This window comes from Oncorhynchus nerka, linkage group LG12 (assembly GCF_034236695.1).
Source record: "Oncorhynchus nerka isolate Pitt River linkage group LG12, Oner_Uvic_2.0, whole genome shotgun sequence".
Classification (NCBI taxonomy): domain Eukaryota; kingdom Metazoa; phylum Chordata; class Actinopteri; order Salmoniformes; family Salmonidae; genus Oncorhynchus; species Oncorhynchus nerka.
Window position 1 is genome coordinate 21,313,608 of NC_088407.1, and position 19,075 is coordinate 21,332,682.

Below are 19,075 nucleotides of genomic sequence, written 5' to 3' on the forward strand. Positions count from 1 at the left end.
ATATTATCATGTTTTAAAATAAGCTGAGAAAACACTGGAAAAAAAACAAGATAAAATAAGATATTCAAAATAATAAATGACACACCTTCAGTTGGAGACAAGGGGACATGGAACGCTGGGAAATCAAAGTGAAGCAAAAGAAAACATGAGACAGAAAAATATCAACGAGGGTCAAAACGAAGGATGCGATAATGGGAATTAAATCATACTGTTACGATGAAAACAGAATGTGTGTGTGTTTGTCTGTGTGTCTGTCTCGGTGTGTGTGTGTAGTTACTGGACTGGGAGGTGCTCCTGGGCTTGCCGATATACTTCAGGATGGGGTTTCTCTTCCTGTCCTCTCCATCCTTCTCTTTCTTTGCACTGCTCAGCTGTAGAAGTAAACAAGAGTAAAGCTCTGTGATGTAAAAACAATCATTTCAAGCACATCTTGGACATTGAGAACGTTTTTTTTTTTTGCATAGTAAAAATTCAAGCAAACGTTTCTTTCTGGACAAGTGCCTACTGAATATGACCCAGAACACAGTATTTGACCTTTGACTCCAGCTCCTACCTTCTTGGTCTTGGGGAAAAAGGAGAGCCACTTCTCCTTCTCAGTGCTGAGTCCTGGAAACACCCTGGAGTCCCTCAGCTTAATGCCCGAGTGACGGAGGTACAACAGCACCGCAGAGGCTAGAGGAGAACTGAGGAGGGAGAGGGAAGGAAAGAGAGAGGCAGTGTGAGGGTGAGAGAGAGAGGCAGTGTGAGGGCGAGAGAGAGAGGCAGTGTGAGGATGAGAGAGAGAGGCAGTGTGAGGGCGAGAGAGAGGGGCAGTGTGAGGGCGAGAGAGGCAGTGTGAGGGCGAGAGAGGGGCAGTGTGAGGGCGAGAGAGAGGGGCAGTGTGAGGGCGAGAGAGAGGGGCAGTGTGAGGGCGAGAGAGAGAGGCAGTGTGAGGGCGAGAGAGAGAGGCAGTGTGAGGATGAGAGAGAGAGGCAGTGTGAGGGCGAGAGAGAGAGGCAGTGTGAGGGCGAGAGAGAGGGGCAGTGTGAGGGCGAGAGAGGCAGTGTGAGGGCGAGAGAGGGGCAGTGTGAGGGCGAGAGAGAGGGGCAGTGTGAGGGCGAGAGAGAGGGGCAGTGTGAGGGCGAGAGAGAGGGGCAGTGTGAGGGCGAGAGAGAGGGGCAGTGTGAGGGCGAGAGAGAGGGGCAGTGTGAGGGCGAGAGAGAGGCAGTGTGAGGGCGAGAGAGAGAGGCAGTGTGAGGGCGAGAGAGAGAGGCAGTGTGAGGGCGAGAGAGAGAGGCAGTGTGAGGGCGAGAGAGAGAGGCAGTGTGAGGGCGAGAGGGGGGCGAGAGAGAGGCAGTGTGAGGGCGAGAGAGAGGCAGTGTGAGGGCGAGAGAGAGAGGCAGTGTGAGGGCGAGAGAGAGAGGCAGTGTGAGGGCGAGAGAGAGGCAGTGTGAGGGCGAGAGAGAGGGGGAGGGCGAGAGAGAGGGGGAGGGCGAGAGAGAGGGGGAGGGCGAGAGAGAGAGGCAGTGTGAGGGCGAGAGAGAGGGGGAGGGCGAGAGAGAGGCAGTGTGAGGGCGAGGGCGAGAGAGAGGCAGTGTGAGGGCGAGAGAGGGGGGAGGGCGAGAGAGAGGCAGTGTGAGGGCGAGAGAGGGGGAGGGCGAGAGAGAGGCAGTGTGAGGGCGAGAGAGGGGGAGGGCGAGAGAGAGAGGCAGTGTGAGGGCGAGAGAGAGGGGGGAGGGCGAGAGAGAGGCAGTGTGAGGGCGAGAGAGAGGCAGTGTGAGGGCGAGAGAGAGGCAGTGTGAGGGCGAGAGAGGGCGTGAGAGAGGGGGAGGGCGAGCGAGTGTGAAAAAAGGTAACGTGGAAGAGAAAGAAACAGGGGAAAGAGAGAAAGAAAGAGAAACAGACAAAGAAAGGAAGAGAAATGACAGAATGGAGAAGGGTACGTTTACACAAACAAACAAGCATTATTATTCAATCACGTTCCAGCAACAGACATGAGACGCTCAGACTTTTATTACCTTCTGTCGTCTTCGTGCTTCGAGCTGCAACACACAGAAAAACAACTGTTAGCTTCTTCACTCTCGCACTCTTCTGCACAAAAACAACAACCTCTCTTTTAATAAGGTCTCTGGCTTAGTTCCAAAGTGGCTTGGTCCTGTTGAACAAGGTGCAAAATAAATAAATCCTTGCTGATAAAAAACAAGGTGACCTGTTTTGTATCTACCTAGCAGTGAGTCATGTGATAGGAGTGAGTAGGTGTGTGTAACAAACATCATGTGGGTAGGGCGGCCGCGGCTCGAGGTTACCTGCAAAGCCTCCCGAGTGATCAGTGATCACACTCTGACCTTTGGTACGGTGAGATGTTGAGCTCCCTGTACTGCCAGCTGGCTCGGTCACTGTCCTACCGTAGTTACTGTTTTGCTATGCTAACACTGAACCATCGCAGCAAAGCACAAAAGTAACAATGTGTGTTATTTGTTGCAATCTTAGCAGTCCTACTTACCCTTAGAATGCATTGCATATATAGGGGCCCCAGAGTTTTTCCTGATAAGGTCACATGGGATAAACATGTTGTATCATAGCTAGACGGCCCAACTCACAGTATCTCCCAGAGAGCAGTGACCTGTCTGTCCACCACCTGTTTCTCCTTGGCTGGGTCTCCATCCAGCTGCTGCAGGTCTCCCTCTCCAAACAGAGAGCCCAGACCCATCATCTGCTTGTTCCTACACAAACACATGCGCCAGAGCACACAAGGTCAAAGGTCACACAACTTTCAATACACACAAACTACAGCTGGGACGAAAAACTGAAAATGATCCAAACCGACCGATCCTCTCGTCGCAGGCATTATGCTGATATCGTTCCCGAGCTGACAAGGTAAAACTACGTCGTTCTGCCAGTTAACCCACTGTTCCCCGGGCAGCGATGACGTGGATGTCGATTAAGGCAGCCCCCCCCGCACCACTCTGATTCAGAGGGGTTGGGTTAAATGTGGAAGATACATTTCAGTTGAATGTGTTCAGTTGTACAACTGACTAGGTATCCCCACCTTCCCTTTCATTACGATAAGTAGCCTATAACAGAGATATGTGATGATTGAAATGAAATAAGTTTGATAATGTGGTTGTTAATGGGACAGTCGATCTGGATTTTTGTCCATATCGCCCAACTCTGGCAAACACAATAACATACACACCCCGCCATTATCTGCATTTAGCACAAGCCTCAATGCACACACCAATGGGTTTCATATACACACACACTGTCAAACACAAGACACCCCTCCAGATGATTCAGCTTGTCCCATACACTGTACTGTACCTGTAGTCCTGTATTTGGTCCTGAATGTCAGGCAGCACCTGCTGTTGGAGCTCAGACAGAGGTCCCCTGATGTCCTCCTGGGCATGGAGACGACTCTCTGAGACAGGACACAACACCTCACAGTAAGACTTAGTACAGACTGAACTAGAATCACAACCCTGTACTGACAGAGTTAAGACTGACCACTTTACACAACTACCATTACTGGTCATGCGCTGGAGGGGTTTGTAAACTACCAGGCCATTTCGAACCCAGTGTGTTAAGGCAGACGGTTGTAAGTCTGACACCATAGAGCTGCAATCAGGTGTTCCTCAAGGATCCATTTTTAGGTCCCCTGTGGTTTATTATCTAGATCAACAACATTGGGAGACATATTGAGACATTTTTATGCAGGTGACACTGTTTACTTATTAAGTGGCAGCAATTTCCCTTTAGCTTTTGGCAAAGCTCAAATGGCTTTAAAACATCATTCAAAAGAATCTGGAAGATTTGCAGCTTGTTCTGAATTCCTGTAAAACAAAATGCATGGTATTTTCCAAGAGTAAACACTCTGAAAACCATGTAATTAGTACCTTGGAAGGACATTCTATAGAGCACGTCAAAACGTACAAATAACTGGGATGAGAAGTTGAGCTTGTTTTTCCTTTGCAGTCAGAAAATAGTTGATTAGTTGTGCTTTTCTATGGTGATACTGTTCATGTCCTCAAGCTCTATACTGAAGGCTCTTGACTGTGTATCATGCAGCCTTATTTTTGTCACCAATCGCTACAGTGCTGTCGAGTGGACATCACTAGCAACACGCAGGCTCAAACACTGCTCATTTTATCTATCCTCTCTTCTAACTCGAAATTAAAACAAGCTCTGATCTTAATCTGTTTTATGCTAACAGTCCCAAAAATGTTTACAGAGCATGGAAAAAGGTAATTTCATTACTCAGCCCCCCCTGGTCGTGGAATTCCCTCCCAGCCAACCTAAAACCCCAGGACCTGGTGTCCCTGGAGGAGGTCAAAGGGCAAATAGATGAACAGGTTGTTGAGACATGTAGCTGTTTATTGTTGTCACCCCGTGTCACTAGATTGCGTTGCCTTCTGTGAGGAAACATGTTTTACTTCACACACCTGCACTGTTTGCGGTTGTATTTGTGCAGTTGCCAGTCTTCCGTCTGTTGTCTGTTTTGTCTTACATTGTTGTTTTTTATTGTAACCCTCATCCCCACAGGAGGCCTTTGGCTTCTTGCCAGGCCATCATTGCAAATAACAATTTGTTCTTAATTGACGTGGCTGGTTAAAGAAAGGTTAACTCAAGATAAAACCATCACAGTAACGTTAGTGTGTTGTGTTGGATCTTACCTATATCAGCCAGGTACTCTTCTCGTACTCTGATTTTTAACGGCTGAAAATTAAATAACAAAATGTAAGGAACCGTAACTACAACCGTTACTACAAGAGTACTTTAAAATCTTGCAAGATTATTAAATGGTCCGGTCTAATTGATTAAGACTAATTCACCAAATGAATTAACTGAATAAACCAATGAGAGACGCACAGCATCAGGGTCCAGGAAGTGGGAGCAGATCTGAGGCGCGAGGACACGGGCGTCTTTAGGGCTGGATCCCAGGTAGGCCTCCACCGACAGGTAGAACAGCTGTTGTAGAGACGACACACACACCTGATTAGTTCCCATGTAAGAGGTGGAACAACCGTCAATAGCAGTCCTTAGGGTCAGAGTACTGACCAGTGGGTTGGGATCCAGTAGCTGGCTGAAGACATATCTCATGAACACCGTCATATGGGCCGGTCTCGACTTGAGAAGCTCTATGTCCTGAAATGGACCGTCCATCTGAAGTAGGGAAAGACAGAGGAAGGGGAAAGAGAGGGAGACAGACGTAGAGAGAGAGGGAGATTCATATAGTTCCACAGATGTGAGATGCAGGATACGTAGATGAGGTAAGTGATGTTTGCTGATAAAGACGGTCTCACCTCATTGAGTGCATAGCTGTCGTCCTCTTCCTCCTCTTCCTCGGGGCCAATGATCTGAGTCTTCCCAGCCTGCCAAAAGACAGGTCACAAAGGTCAGGATTAGGAAAATAAAACCTTTGGCATGTGTGTGTGTGTGTAGTTGTGTAGGAGACATTGTTCACATCACTGACTCAGACTAGACGGTATATCTTCTCACTGAATCAGAATGTGTGTTTGTGAGTGGAAAAGTGTGTGTGTGTTGGTATCACCGAGTCAGAGAAGGTGTGTGTGTCGGAGCCCTGTCTCCAGCGTAGGGGGGTCCTGAAGAAGGAGGGGGAGGAGTGGGGGCTCTCACAGGTCTGGGGGAGAAGGGGGTGGAGGGGTGAGAAGGACCATCTCGCCCCTCTCTCATCAGTCATTCATAAAGGTCTGGTGCATCTGGTGCTGACATTACTTACCTCAAAGTCTCCTTCACTTGAGTCCACCGACAGCCGAGCTGCCAATAAATGGAGAAATTATATACATTTGTACAGTGGTGGGAAAAGTACCCAATTGTCATACTTGAGTAAAAGTAAATACATCTTGGACACTGATCCTGATAGAAAATGACTCAAGTAAAAGTCACCCAGTAAAATACTACTTGAGTAAAATGATTTGGTTTAAAATATACTTAAATATAAAAATAAATGTAATTGCAAAAACATGCTTCAGTATCAAAAGTTAAAGTATAAATCGTTTATCATTCCTTATATTACGCAAACCTGAGGGCACAATTTTCTTGTCATTTTTTTTTGTTTTACTGATAGCATGGGCTCCAACACTTAGACATAATTTACAAACAAAGCATTTGTGTTTCGTGAGTCCGCAAGATCAGAGGAAATAGGGATGACCTGGGATGTTCTCTTGATAAGTGCGTGAATTACACGATTTTCCTGTCCTGCTAAGCATTCAAAATGTAACAAGTTCTTATGGGTGTCAGGGAAAATGTATGGAGTAAAAAGTATGTTATTTTCTATAGAAATGTAGTGAAGTAAAAGTTGTCAAAAATATAAATAGTAAAGTACAGATAGCCAAAAAATCTACTTAAGTAGTACTTGATTTATTTAAGTACTTTACACCAGTGCATTTGTATCATAAAAACGCACACAACTCAGAGAATCATAGACAAACAAATCCAATACAAACCATCTCCTGCTATTACATAGTTGGACACAGCTTCGGGGCGAGTTCCATCCTTGAGAGACAAAGAAATAACAAATAACAAACGTTATAAACTAAGGTAATGAAAATCTAATATATAGTATCTAGTGGGGACATGAGAGATCTAGTTCAGCGTTGTTAGGGGTCTGTTGTCATGCACACAGGCATCTCACCAGATCTTGCTTGATTTTAACCCGCACTTGTTGGGTGCGCCTCTTGGCACTATCGATTCGCTCCTCCAGTGATGGGGAGGGGTTCCGTGACAGCTCCTCCATCAAGTCCTGCAGGATTGGTCAGAGTGACATTATCAGAGGCACTGATAATGGTCAATGATGATTGGTCAAACTAAATAGATACTCTCATAAACTTGCCTACCTGGTTAACTAAAGGTGAAATAAATAAATAAACGAGAAGCCCACCTGTTACACGAATGCAGTAAGAAGCCAAGGTAAGTTGCTAGCTAGCATTAAACTTAATCAATCATAATCACAAGTTAACTACACATTGTTGATGATATTACTAGTTTATCTAGCGTGTCCTACGTTGCATATAATCGATGCGGTGCGGATTCGCGAAAAAGGACTGTCGTTGCTCCAATGTGTACCTAACCATAAACATCAATGCCTTTCTTAAAATCAATACACAGAAGTATATATTTTTAAACCTGCATATTTAGCTAAAAGAAATCCAGGTTAGCAGGCAATATTAACCAGGTGAAATTGTGTCATTTCTCTTGCGTTCATTGCACGCAGAGTCAGGGTACATGCAACAGTTTGGGCCGCCTGGCTCGTTGTGTCCGAATTTTACATAATTATGACATAACATTGAAGGCTGTGCAATGTAACAGCAATATTTAGACTGATGGATGCCACCCGTTAGATAAAATACGGAACGGTTCCGTATTTCACTGAAAGAATAAACGTCTTGTTTTTGAGATTATAGTTTCCGGATTCGACCATATTAATGACCTAAGGCTCGCATTTCTGTGTGTTGTTATGTTATAATTAAGTCTATGATTTGATAGAGCAGTCTGACTGAGCGGTGGTAGGCAGCAGCAGGCTCGTAAGCATTCATTCAAACAGCACTTTTGTTCGTTTTGCCAGCAGCTCTGCTGTTTATGACTTCAAGCCTCACAACTCCCGAGATGAGGCTGGTGTAACCGATGTGAAATGGCTAGCTAGTTATCGGGGTGCGTGCTAATAGCGTTTCAACCGTCACTCGCTCTGAGACTTGGGGTTGTTGTTCCCCTTGCTCTGCATGGGTAACGCTGCTTCGAGGGTGGCTGTTGTCGTTGTGTTCCTGGATCGAGCCCAGGTAGGAGTGACGAGAGATACAGAAGCTATACTGTTACACTGGCAATACTAAAGTGCCTATAAGAACATCCAATAGTCAAAGGTATATGAAATACAAATGGTATAGTGAGAAATAGTCCTATAATTCCTATAATAACTACAACCTAAAACTTCTTACCTGGGAATATTGAAGACTCATGCTAAAAGGAACACCCAGCTATCATATGTTCTCGTGTTCTGAGCAAGGAACTTAAATGTTAGCTTTCTTACATGGCACATATTGCACTTTTACTTTCTTCCCCAACACTTTGTTTTTGCATTATTTAAACCAAATTTAACATGTTTCATTATTATTTTGAGGTTAAATTGATTTTATTGTTGTAATTGTCTTTTTTTTTCTCTTTTTTTTTTTTAATCGACCGATTAAATCGGTATCGGCTTTTTTTGTACCCCAATAATCGCTATCGGCGTTGAAAAATCATAATCGGTCGACCGCTAGTCCTTACCATTGCATATTCAGTGGGCCACAACATTACAGCTAGAAATGCAACATATAGAACAGGTATGTCTATATTCCAGATCAGTGTCCATTCTAAGTGGGTTTGATTGTATGTGTTTGCAACATTTCTCCATATTCCCAGGTTTTCCAAAAATCTTGGATGGAGAATTACAGATCTCCTAACAATTCTCTACTGATTCTGGGAATCGTTTAACAGAGACTTGAAACCCTGTGACTTAAATTTGATTTTACATTTTTTTTATTTTCACTTCCTTGTTTATATTGTCACGATCAGCAAGGCCCCGCCCCAAAATAATTTTCCAAGGGCGGGAAAAACCAGACCCCGCCCAAGCGCACCCCTGAAAACGAGCGCACCCTATGACTGTTACCTGGAGCTCAGCCTCTCCCTGTTCCAACATGTTCCTGAGGATCTGAGTGGCGTGTTTCTGTACATCTAGGTTCTAACACAATGACAGAAGAGGAGAGGGAAAAGAAATGTTAGGCTCCTCCTTGTTGACCCATGTTATACCACATTGGTTTGAACATCTGGTCAGTATTATGGTCAAGCTGGTATACCAGTCAGTATTTGTAAGGCAATGGTCCAGGAACAGTATTTATAAAGTGTCTGAGAATAGGAGTCCATATAATCTTATTCCTTATGATCCTAAATGTATATCGTTGTCTGAGACGCTTTATGAATACAGACCCAGGTGTGGTGCTCACCTGTAGTGGTTTGTTGATTCTTTGGGAGGGGGTGCTGGTAAGTCCGGGGGGCAGGGGTGGAGGTGGTGGTGGCGGGGCTTCACCTCCCAGTGACGTCCTCTGATTGGGTAAGAGGTCAGCGGGGAGGGGTTGTAGGACGAGGGCGGCTGCTGAAGGGGGCGGTCCTTGAAGTGTCAGGGCAACATACGGCCCAGCTGGAAAGAAAGAAAAATAAAAAGAGAGAAAGAAAGAAGGAAAGGAGAAAGAAAGAAAACGAAAGAAAGAAAGAAAGTGAGAAAGAGAGAAAGAAAAATAAACAAAGGAAAAAAAGAGAGAAAGGAAAAAAGAGAAAGAAAGATAATTTAATAAACAGCTGTTGGCAACGACATTTTACTGACAGCATAGACCTAAAGTCATCATAACCTTAACCATCATCGTTACAGAAACCAGTGACACTCACACTTGATGAGCTTCACCACCTCCTGGTGAGACATGGACGACACCAGCGAGCCGTTCACCTGAGAAAGAAAGAGAGAAGGCAGACTAAGTCTGCTGATTGTATTGAGTCTCTGATGACCGAGACAGAGATGGTTTTTAGCTTAAGTTTGAAATGAGGCGTAACCTTTATGATTCTGTCTCCCTCGTGGACCCCTGCCTTGACTGCTGCACCACCTGCATGAAGAAACAGGTGAGAAACATTCCAGAACCATCATATAAGATGTGTAGAAATCAAGTCAGTTACTGTGTGGATGTGTGTCTGACCTGGTCGGACATTCTGCACCAGCTTGATCCTCTCGCCACACACAGTGAAGCCAAACCCCAGCTGGTCTTTCTGTACCACCACACATCTCTGAACCAGACCTGGAGCTGAGAGAGGGAGGGGGAGAGAGAGGGAAAGAGGGGGAGGTGAGAGATGCGAGAGGGAGATGGAGAGAGACAAAGAAAAGGGAGTTGATAAAGAGCGATAAAGAGGGAAAGAAATAGAGAAGTAGAGAGATGAGGGGGAGAGAGAGAGCGAGAGAGAGAGAGCGAGAGAGATTAAGAGAAGACCATTCAAGTCAGTTGGGCATACCATGAACCAGTACTAAACTGCTATATGAAATCACATTTTCAAATCAAATTTTATTTGTCACATGCGCCAAATGCAACAGGTGTTACCGTGAAATGCTTACTTACAAGCCCTTAACCAACAAAGCAGTTCAAGAAATAGAGTTAAGAAAATATTTACTAAATAAACTTAAGTAAAAAATATAAAGTAACAAGTACATAAAAAGTCTATATACAGGAGGTACCGGTACCGAGTCAAAGTGCAGGGTAGAGGTTAGTCGAGGTAGTTTGTACATATAGGTTTGGGTATGCCACATCTGTGCTACAAACCTAGCCTCATAATTACCAGACAGATGCATGAAACATTCATGTAAGCTTGTGAGATCACGTGGCTTGTGAGGCTACTACAAACCCCATGTACCTGTGTTCTCAGGGGGGATGTCAGCTGGAGGCTCCCTCTGCTGGCCGCTGGAGGTGTTGCGCTCCGAGTCTCCTATCGTCAGGCTGCTTAGCCTGGAGGGAAAAGCAGGACATGAGGAACATGAGAGAGAGTAGGGTGAAGTCGCCCCTAGACGCTTGATTTTGGGTCCGTTCAACATTTCCCCCACCAATGGTTAAGGTTAATACTGGGGGAGGGGAAGCTGATCCTAGATGAGTACATAGGGGAAACGTCACCCCAGAACATGTGAGACACACATAGGCTACACTGTTGAAGGAGGTCGTGAGGAAAGGAGGAGAGGGATGTCTGGCAGGAGGACGGAGGGCGTGAGGAAAGAAGGAGAGGGATGTCTGGCAGGAGGACGGAGGGCGTGAGGAAAGAAGGAGAGGGATGTCTGGCAGGAGGAAGGAGGGCGTGAGGAAAGAAGGAGAGGGATGTCTGGCAGGAGGAAGGAGGTCGTGAGGAAAGAAGGAGAGGGATGTCTGGCACGAGGACGGAGGGTGTGAGGAAAGAAGGAGAGGGATGTCTGGCAGGAGGACGGAAGGCGTGAGGAAAGAAGGAGAGGGATGTCTGGCAGGAGGATGGAGGGCGTGAGGAAAGAAGGAGAGGGATGTCTGGCAGGAGGATGGAGGGCGTGAGGAAAGAAGGAGAGGGATGTCTGGCAGGAGGAAGGAGGTCGTGAGGAAAGAAGGAGAGGGATGTCACGCCCTCCTTCAACAGTGTAGCCTATGTGTGTCTCACATGTTCTGGGGTGACGTTTCCCATTTGTACTCATCTAGGATCAGCTTTCCCTCCCCCAGTATTAACCTTAACCATTGGTGGGGGAAATGCTGAACAGACCCAAGATCAAGCATCTAGGAGCGTAAAGAAGGAGAGGGATGTCTGGCAGGAAGGAGGGCATGAGGAAAGAAGGAGAGGGATGTCTGCAGGAGGTAGGAGAAGGAGGGTGTGAGGATGGAAAGAGAGAGAAAGGAGGGCTAGACAAGATGAGATGGAGTGAGGTAGTAGGAGGAGCGAGTAAAGAGGAGTGGTATAGGGCAGGGACACAGAGTCTGCATCTCAAGTCGCCTTTCCCTGGATCCTATCTCCTTGCCTCCTTCTCAACCATATTGGAGAAGGTCCAAGATCCCCCTCCACTCAGACCTTCTTCTCCAATACATTTTGAGAAGGAGGCGAGGAGACCATTTTCCACCATAATTTGCAAATAAATTAGTTAAAAATCCTACAATGCGATTTTCTGGATTTTTTTCTTCTCATTTTGTCTGTCATAGTTGAAGTGTACCTACGATGAAAATTACAGGCCTCTCTCATCTTTTTAAGTGGGAGAACATGCACAATTGGTGGCTGACTAAATACTTTTTTGCCCCACTGTAGGTGGGTGGAAGGAGAGGAGAGGACACCAGGGGGTAGATAGATGGACAGAGTGCCAGGGCTATAGGTGGGTGAAAGGAGAGGACACCAGGGGGTAGATAGATGGACAGAGTGCCAGGACTATAGGTGGGTGGAAGGAGAGGACACCAGGGGGTAGATAGATGGACAGAGTGCCAGGACTATAGGTGGGTGGAAGGAGAGGACACCAGGGGGTAGATAGATGGACAGAGTGCCAGGGCTATAGGTGGGTGGAAGGAGAGGACACCAGGGGGTAGATAGATGGACAGAGTGCCAGGGCTATAGGTGGGTGGAAGGAGAGGACACCAGGGGGTAGATAGATGGACAGAGTGCCAGGACTATAGGTGGGTGGAAGGAAGGAGAGGACACCAGGGGGTAGATAGATGGACAGAGTGCCAGGGCTATAGGTGGGTGGAAGGAAGGAGAGGACACCAGGGGGTAGATAGATGGACAGAGTGCCAGGGCTATAGGTGGGTGGAAGGAAGGAGAGGACACCAGGGGGTAGATAGATGGACAGAGTGCCAGGGCTTGGGAGGAGAGATCGTGTGAGGAGAGACTGCTGGAAGTGCAGTACTGTAATCTGTGCTTAGTTTCTACGAAGCTCAACAAACTGAGCAGAAAACTCACCAAGCAGCAAAAGGGCTGAAAGCGAAGCATCAGAAAGAGAGGGAACAACAGAGAATACAGAAAGGGACCAAGAGAGAAAAGGAAAGAAAATGAGTTTAGGATAAAGTAGAAGACTTCAAGTGGAGAAACACTGACAGACAGGAGATACGGCTGGGAGATGTGGCCTAGCAATCAGAGCTCCATTATTTCAAACTTATGGGCAATTTACTATTTATAAATATATGTTTTTTAATGTTCTCTCTAAATAAGCGTTGTTGTACAATGAAAGGTCAAATACACTGCATTTCATACAGTCAGCAATAATCTAATGAATTCAGGGTTTGTGAAGTTATACCCAGGCTAAATATGAGCTTTCCACAAAAATAAGACCCACTAATAACTTAATGACTTTATCAAAATAGTTTAACCTCTCTAACTGTTTGAAAAGCATGTTAGCCTGTCCACCTTGTTCAGATGTTGAAACCAAGTGGCCTACCTTATTCCTCAGAATGAGAACGAGTTGCCAATTCCTTATATAACTGTTCTTTATGCTTATTGCATTTATAAAACACAGACTAGACAGCTAGTATAACAGTCTTTGGCTAAAATGCTGCTAGCGGTACGTGGTAACCCAATGCATATTATTCGTTATCCAGAATCAATGTTAATTGATACTCTCGTTTTATTAGTGTCTGTTCTGTGGGCAATTTGAGGAGTTGAGACTTAAAATGGAAGAGTTCATTTATTCTCTATTACAGCAAAAATAATGTCTCAATGTGTTTTGGGGTCCATATGACCTACTCTGTTGGACCAAACCTCAAATGCAAATAGCGGAAGATGTGATCTCTCAACATTGAAGAATTTCTTCTTAACTGACTTGCCTAGTTAAATAAATGTATAAATAAATTGTTGGCGTGAGGCGGGGGGGGGGCTTGGTGTATGTGTAAACCATAGAGGAAGAGGCTAAGCTAGAGGTTTCACTCTCGCTAAAATATGTCCAAAATAAGCTGCGTTTCTATAGGCTTATTTTGGACCTAAACTTGTCGCCTGACTTCCCGACTTTGGGACAACGATTCCCAGACAGACAGACAGACAGACAGACAGACAGGCAGACAGAATAATGGGCAGTGAGCCATAAAGGACTTCACATCAAAGGTGATAAAGCTGCCTCCCAGCTGAGAATAGCCCTGTACAGAAGGCTAAGCTGAGGGGATCCCAATTTAACACAACATCCAACAGAGATGCAGAAGCTTACAACTAGGCCTTCAATTTGTAATGGTAGAAGCAATAGGCTAATTAAGCAATAAGCCACGAGGCGCTGTATGTGGTATATTGCCAATGGCTAAGTACCTGTTCTTAAGCAAGACAACACAGAGTGCCTGGATACAGTCCTTAGCCGTGGTATATTGGTCATATCGTATACCCCTGAAGTGGCTCTTTGCTATTGTAAACTGGTTACCAATGTAATTTGAATAATAAAAAGTTATTTATCATACCCAATCAGCATTCAGTGTTCAAACCACTTTATAATATATTATGTTCAAATATCAGGGTTCTCCCCAGGATTTTTTAACAAGGTGGTACTTATTTATTTTCATTACAAAGTGGCACAGGTAGTCCACAAGGTAGCGCAGTGTCACTCTTACACACTTTAGGGAGAACCTTGATAATAGTCACTGGCTCTCCCCTTCTCAAAGCACATTGCATTTCCCTCCCCTCTGATATACTCCTCCAAGGCATTTTGGGAAGGATACAAGGAGAGGACATGAGGAATCAAGGAAATACATTTGTCCCATCTGTCATTAGCACCACCATCACCAGCAGTCAGTCCTACCTGTCCAGTGTTGAGGTGGGGGTGCGGAGACTCATGACTGCAGACGGCTCGAGCGCGTCCGTGTCCTCTCCGGCGGTCCAATTAGGTCACAGCAGGGTGACCATCTCCTTTGTTCTTCAAATTTCTTCCGCAGAGTTCCACAGTGCTGCCGCCTGCCACGTTTCAACTCCTCACGTCAGCTAGTGGGGAGCTTATTCCGTTCAGAGACTGCTCTGAGCACCTTCCTCATGTTTTCACAGGCAATCTCCAAGTACCTTACAGTAGACAGTTTAAATGGGGACCCAGGCAAATTGTTACAGTGTTAGAACTATCTAGTGCCACAGGAAAATATTAAAAATAGCTGGTGGGTGGGAGACACCTTTAAGGTGGGTGCCACCTTCAAGCAAGATGCATGAAATTCAGACACCACTGACTGTGCAATGTCTACTTTGGTTAAGACAGTGTCATTACATAGCAATCAACACTAGCAACATGAACAAAACAATTTAACAAAACCATTTTTTTTAAAGGTAAAAGGCTTGTTGTGTTTCCCGTCTATTTTTTTACTGTTGTTTTTTTCTCTTTACTTATCGATTGTTTACCTAATACATTATTTAACTTAAAAATTGCACTCTTGGTTAGAGCCTGTAAGTAAGCGTTTCACTGTAAGGTCTACCTACACCTGTTGTAGTCAGCGCACGTGACAAATAAACTTTGATTTGACGTGATAACTGTCACAATAACTTCATCAATTATGAGCTGGTGACAGTGATGCTTGGGTTCGCTGTCTGATATCGATGTAAACAGCTCCTATTCTACTTTCTGAGATACATCAGCTAGTAAGCATCCAAAACGAAGGACACAAATGCAATTCAAACTAGTATCCCAACATTAATATCATTCAAATCTAAATAACGTTTGAAATTATATTATTCTAGTTTATTATGTTGACACTGCCAAGCCAATTAACGTCAGCTAACGTTAGACAACTCTACTCGCATTATCCTCAGTAAATTTGTTTCCATCCCCTGCGAGCTAAATTTAGTTACAGAGTCCTTAATGCTAGTTTACTGGTGTGGCTCTTCCAGATGACCAATAGTACATGTTTGTCTGTTTTAAGAACTTGGCTAACGCTCAATGTGGGTCCAGTGAACTGTTCCAAGAAGCTGGCTAACTGCAACATTGATATTGCACAATTCAACCCGTCTCGTTCAATACATGGTGCAGATTACCTAGCGAAGTGTCCAGTTTGTTATCTAGCTTGTTTGAGAGAAGACTATCCGCTGTAAACAGAATGGCATCTGACCTGACTGGACGTTGCACTGCAACACGACACCACGAGCTTGCCATTGTGGCTAGAAGCTGGAGCCTGTGTATTGCTAGTTAGCAATGCAAAGTTAGTTAGCTACCTTGCCAGGGCTAGCTGTTGGCATGTCAGTGAACGATGTAAGGAAATGTTTCTGATGAACTATCCCAAGCAGACAAGCGACTAGCTAGCTGATGTTATTGACATCCAGGATACAATGCAGTGATGTTTGCTAGCTGACTAGCTAACTAACGTTAGTTAGCGCCTTACATCAAGTTAGCCATAACCATAAGGCTGGCTTACCATCATGTCAAGCTCTATAGACAAATATTGTTTTGATGTAAATGAAACACTTGCTGTTGCCAACAAAATGACGGTTATTACTGCAGCACTCACTTGTGTAAAGAATACTTGTTTTTTGATAAGCAAATAATGTCTGGTTACCTAGTTATTCTGATAGAGGCCGAATGCCATCCGCGACATCACCTACGCTCTGTGACTGGGCACAAGCGCGTTCCGTCGTCTATGACGCTGACGCGACAGGGGTCTAGCTGAAGCTAAAGAATTAGCCTGCCACTCAAATACATTCGCAAGGTAGAATCTGAAACGCTGCGACTGAGGCCAGTTATCCTTCTTGAATGTAATAATATGTCCAGTGCCCTATTCGTAACAATGTGTTCATTCAACTCGCATTCATTTCTTTATGGAAAGACAGTCCATTCGATTCGTCGTGGCTTTCCAAACAACTCGCTTCATATGATCAAACTGGTTCATTCCATTAGGTGAGATCCCATTGTCCTATATTTCCTCGCATTCCCTGATTAATCCACATTTCTGATTGCATTAATATGTTCATGTATTTAATTACAGCCTTCAAACCGATGTTCTATATTATGTTGTTATTAGCTAGCTAGTCCTCTCCCAGACAGTATTTGGTAGTTGTGTATGGATATCAAACCATGTCCGAAGAGCAAGACAAACACAAGACGTCACCAACTGGTCATACTCCAATATTGCAACACTCCATACAGAATGACCGGTCACCAGAATTACCAGTATTGTATCAATACAGCCTATTAAGAGCTAAAACGTTTTGTATAATTTGCTGGACCCCAGGCGGTGTAAGATCTGACCTAGGTCAGCGACACCTAGGCACAGGAATGCGACCTATGTCTGCAACTGGGGGCTGAACCAGGACACAAAGTTTTGGAACGTTTAGATATGCAGTATGTGTTAACATGCCTCACCGACATGTAGAACAAGGAATCATTGTTGGTTCTATTTGTATTTGTATTTAAACTGAGCAATCATGGGAGAAGGGCCTTGGTCAGGGAGGTGACCAAGAACCCGATGGTCACTCTGACAGAGCTCCAGAGTTTGACTCTGTGGAGATGGGAGAACCTTCCAGAAGGACAACCATCTCTGCAGTACTTCACTAATCAGGTCTTTTTGGTAGAGTGGCCAGACAGAAGCCACTCCTCGGTACATGACAGCCCGCTTGGAGTTTGCCAAAAGGCACCTGAAGGACTCGCAGGCCATGATAAATAAGATTCTCTGGTCTGATGAAACCAAGAAGTATCGGGGTGGCAGCATCATGCTGTGGGGATGTTTTTCAGCGGCAGGGACTGGGAGACTAGTCAGGATCAAGTGAAAGATGATCGGAGCAAAGTACAGAGAGATCCTTAATGAAAACCTGCTCCAGATCGCTGAGGACCTCAGACTAGGGCGAAGGTCGCCTTCCAACAGGACAACGACCCTAAGCACACAGCCAGAGCCCAGACTTGAACCCGATCGAACATCTCTGAAGAGACCTGAAAATAGCTGTGCAGCGATGCACCCAATCCAAGGTGACGGAGTTAGAGAAGATCTGCAGAGAAGGATGTGAGAAACTCCCCAAAAACATGTGTGCCAAGCTTGTATCATCATACCCAAGAAGACTCGAGACTGTAATCACTGCCAAAGGTGCTTCAACAAAGTACTGAGTAAAGGGTCTGAATACTTATGTAAATGTGATATTTCTGTTTTGTATTAGTAATACATTTTTTAAATATAAATAACAACTGTTTTTGCTTTGTCATTATGGGGTGTTGTGTGTAGATTGATGAAAAATAACCATTTAATCCATTTTAGAATAAGGCTGTAACTTAACAAAATGTGGAAAAAGTCTGAATGTACATTATAGCAATCTGTAAGTTTATGACGTGCACGCAACCATTGGTTGATGCATGCAACGTCTTAGCACAGGAGCGCGACCATAACCTACTCTTTAAATACAAGGGGACATTCCAGAACATCGCCGATGGAGGCATGAGGGTGAAGACTTGAATTCATGACATACTACCAAATGTCGTATGGGGCAGGGGGATTTGTGAGAAAATCCTTTTCGCTAGCTAGATGAAGTGGTTGCGCTGCGTAAAAGTGCGTGCCCTGGCTCCGAAAAGGTAACGGGAAGAAATATGAAAATGCAAGATAAAACAAGTAGGTAAGAATAACAGAGATGATTTGGGCATGTACCACACCTACCACTGCATCCAGCACATCCTCCAAACCACCACTTCAATCTCATCCCAGTTTGGTTGTTTCGCTCCCTCAACCTGTAGATATGAGTAACTAGGCCCCCATTGAACAGGGGGATGGAATACGGTATTGACACTATGGGACAGTTTCCCAGACACAGATTTAGTTCAATCCTGGACTAATCTAGGAGTATCCTTGGTCTAATCTGAGTCCGAGAAACCAGTCAAGGTGGTCCATTTGTCTTACCCAGTTTTATATCACAAACGTGTCATTTCTACCCGTTCTACAGGACAGTAAGCTATATTTGTGTCTGGGCCACATGAGATTGGTGGCATCTTAATTGGGTAGGACGGGCTCTTGGTAATGGCTGGAGCGGAATCTGTGGAATGGTATCAAACACATGGTTTCTATTTGTTTGATGCCATTCCATTTGCTCCGTTCCAGACATTATTATGAGCCGTCCTTCCCTCTGCAGCCTCCACTGATCTAGGTCCCTCTAGATCTGAGATGTAGACATTAGTTCAGCTTCCTGTGTATTTCTCTCTCGCCCCAGAGAAGAAGGGAGGCTCTTAAAGAGCTCTTCTCTGGGTAATAGACCCAGTAATGAGGGACTTACAGTAACAAGGCATTAGAAGCCAGGCTTAGAGCTAAACACACTGAAGAGGAATGTGTTGCTGAGAAGCATATGATGAGGATGATTGTGAAGTATCAGACTGATGCTATCAGTGTACGTTGCATTTAGTTAATTCAATGAAAACATTTGATGAGTATATTAAATGTGAATCAAACTCTGCGTCCCAAATGGCACCCTATTCCCATATACAGTGCACTACTTTTTACCAGGCCCCATATGGCTCCGGGTCAAGAGTAGTACCCTATATAGTGAGTAGGTTGTCTTTTCAGACACCGGCAATGTCTAGGAAGGCTAGTCCGATTTAGGAGAATCTTAGCTTTGGCCCAATGAAAAAGGATGACGCTGAGAGACTAGTGGTGAGCTGTGAGACTGA

General features: G+C 45.0%; 1 protein-coding gene across 3 annotated transcripts in view; it reads right to left on the reverse strand.

Moving 5' to 3' along the window:
• Positions 1-16,517, reverse strand: part of LOC115115135 (rho guanine nucleotide exchange factor 11-like) — a 30,857-nt gene extending 14,340 nt beyond the window's left edge. Inside the window, exons 1-23 of one of the 3 annotated variants that reach the window (XM_029643620.2) lie at positions 15,996-16,517; positions 14,267-14,520; positions 12,454-12,468; positions 10,420-10,511; positions 9,714-9,818; positions 9,574-9,623; positions 9,412-9,469; positions 8,973-9,166; positions 8,639-8,710; positions 6,632-6,739; positions 6,444-6,492; positions 5,717-5,754; positions 5,528-5,617; positions 5,280-5,348; positions 5,035-5,139; positions 4,846-4,944; positions 4,650-4,692; positions 3,301-3,397; positions 2,580-2,702; positions 1,998-2,021; positions 554-683; positions 278-371; positions 86-115 (exon numbers count right to left, since the gene is read on the reverse strand). In XM_029643620.2, coding sequence (XP_029499480.1) covers positions 86-115; positions 278-371; positions 554-683; positions 1,998-2,021; positions 2,580-2,702; positions 3,301-3,397; positions 4,650-4,692; positions 4,846-4,944; positions 5,035-5,139; positions 5,280-5,348; positions 5,528-5,617; positions 5,717-5,754; positions 6,444-6,492; positions 6,632-6,739; positions 8,639-8,710; positions 8,973-9,166; positions 9,412-9,469; positions 9,574-9,623; positions 9,714-9,818; positions 10,420-10,511; positions 12,454-12,468; positions 14,267-14,301 — 1,720 coding nt within the window. In that variant the 5' untranslated portion in view covers positions 14,302-14,520; positions 15,996-16,517. The remainder of the gene's footprint in view (positions 1-85; positions 116-277; positions 372-553; positions 684-1,997; positions 2,022-2,579; positions 2,703-3,300; positions 3,398-4,649; positions 4,693-4,845; positions 4,945-5,034; positions 5,140-5,279; positions 5,349-5,527; positions 5,618-5,716; positions 5,755-6,443; positions 6,493-6,631; positions 6,740-8,638; positions 8,711-8,972; positions 9,167-9,411; positions 9,470-9,573; positions 9,624-9,713; positions 9,819-10,419; positions 10,512-12,453; positions 12,469-14,266; positions 14,521-15,995) is intronic. The other 2 variants (XM_029643621.2, XM_029643623.2) reach the window with 2 other exon arrangements.
• Between the last annotated feature and the right edge of the window lie 2,558 nt (positions 16,518-19,075).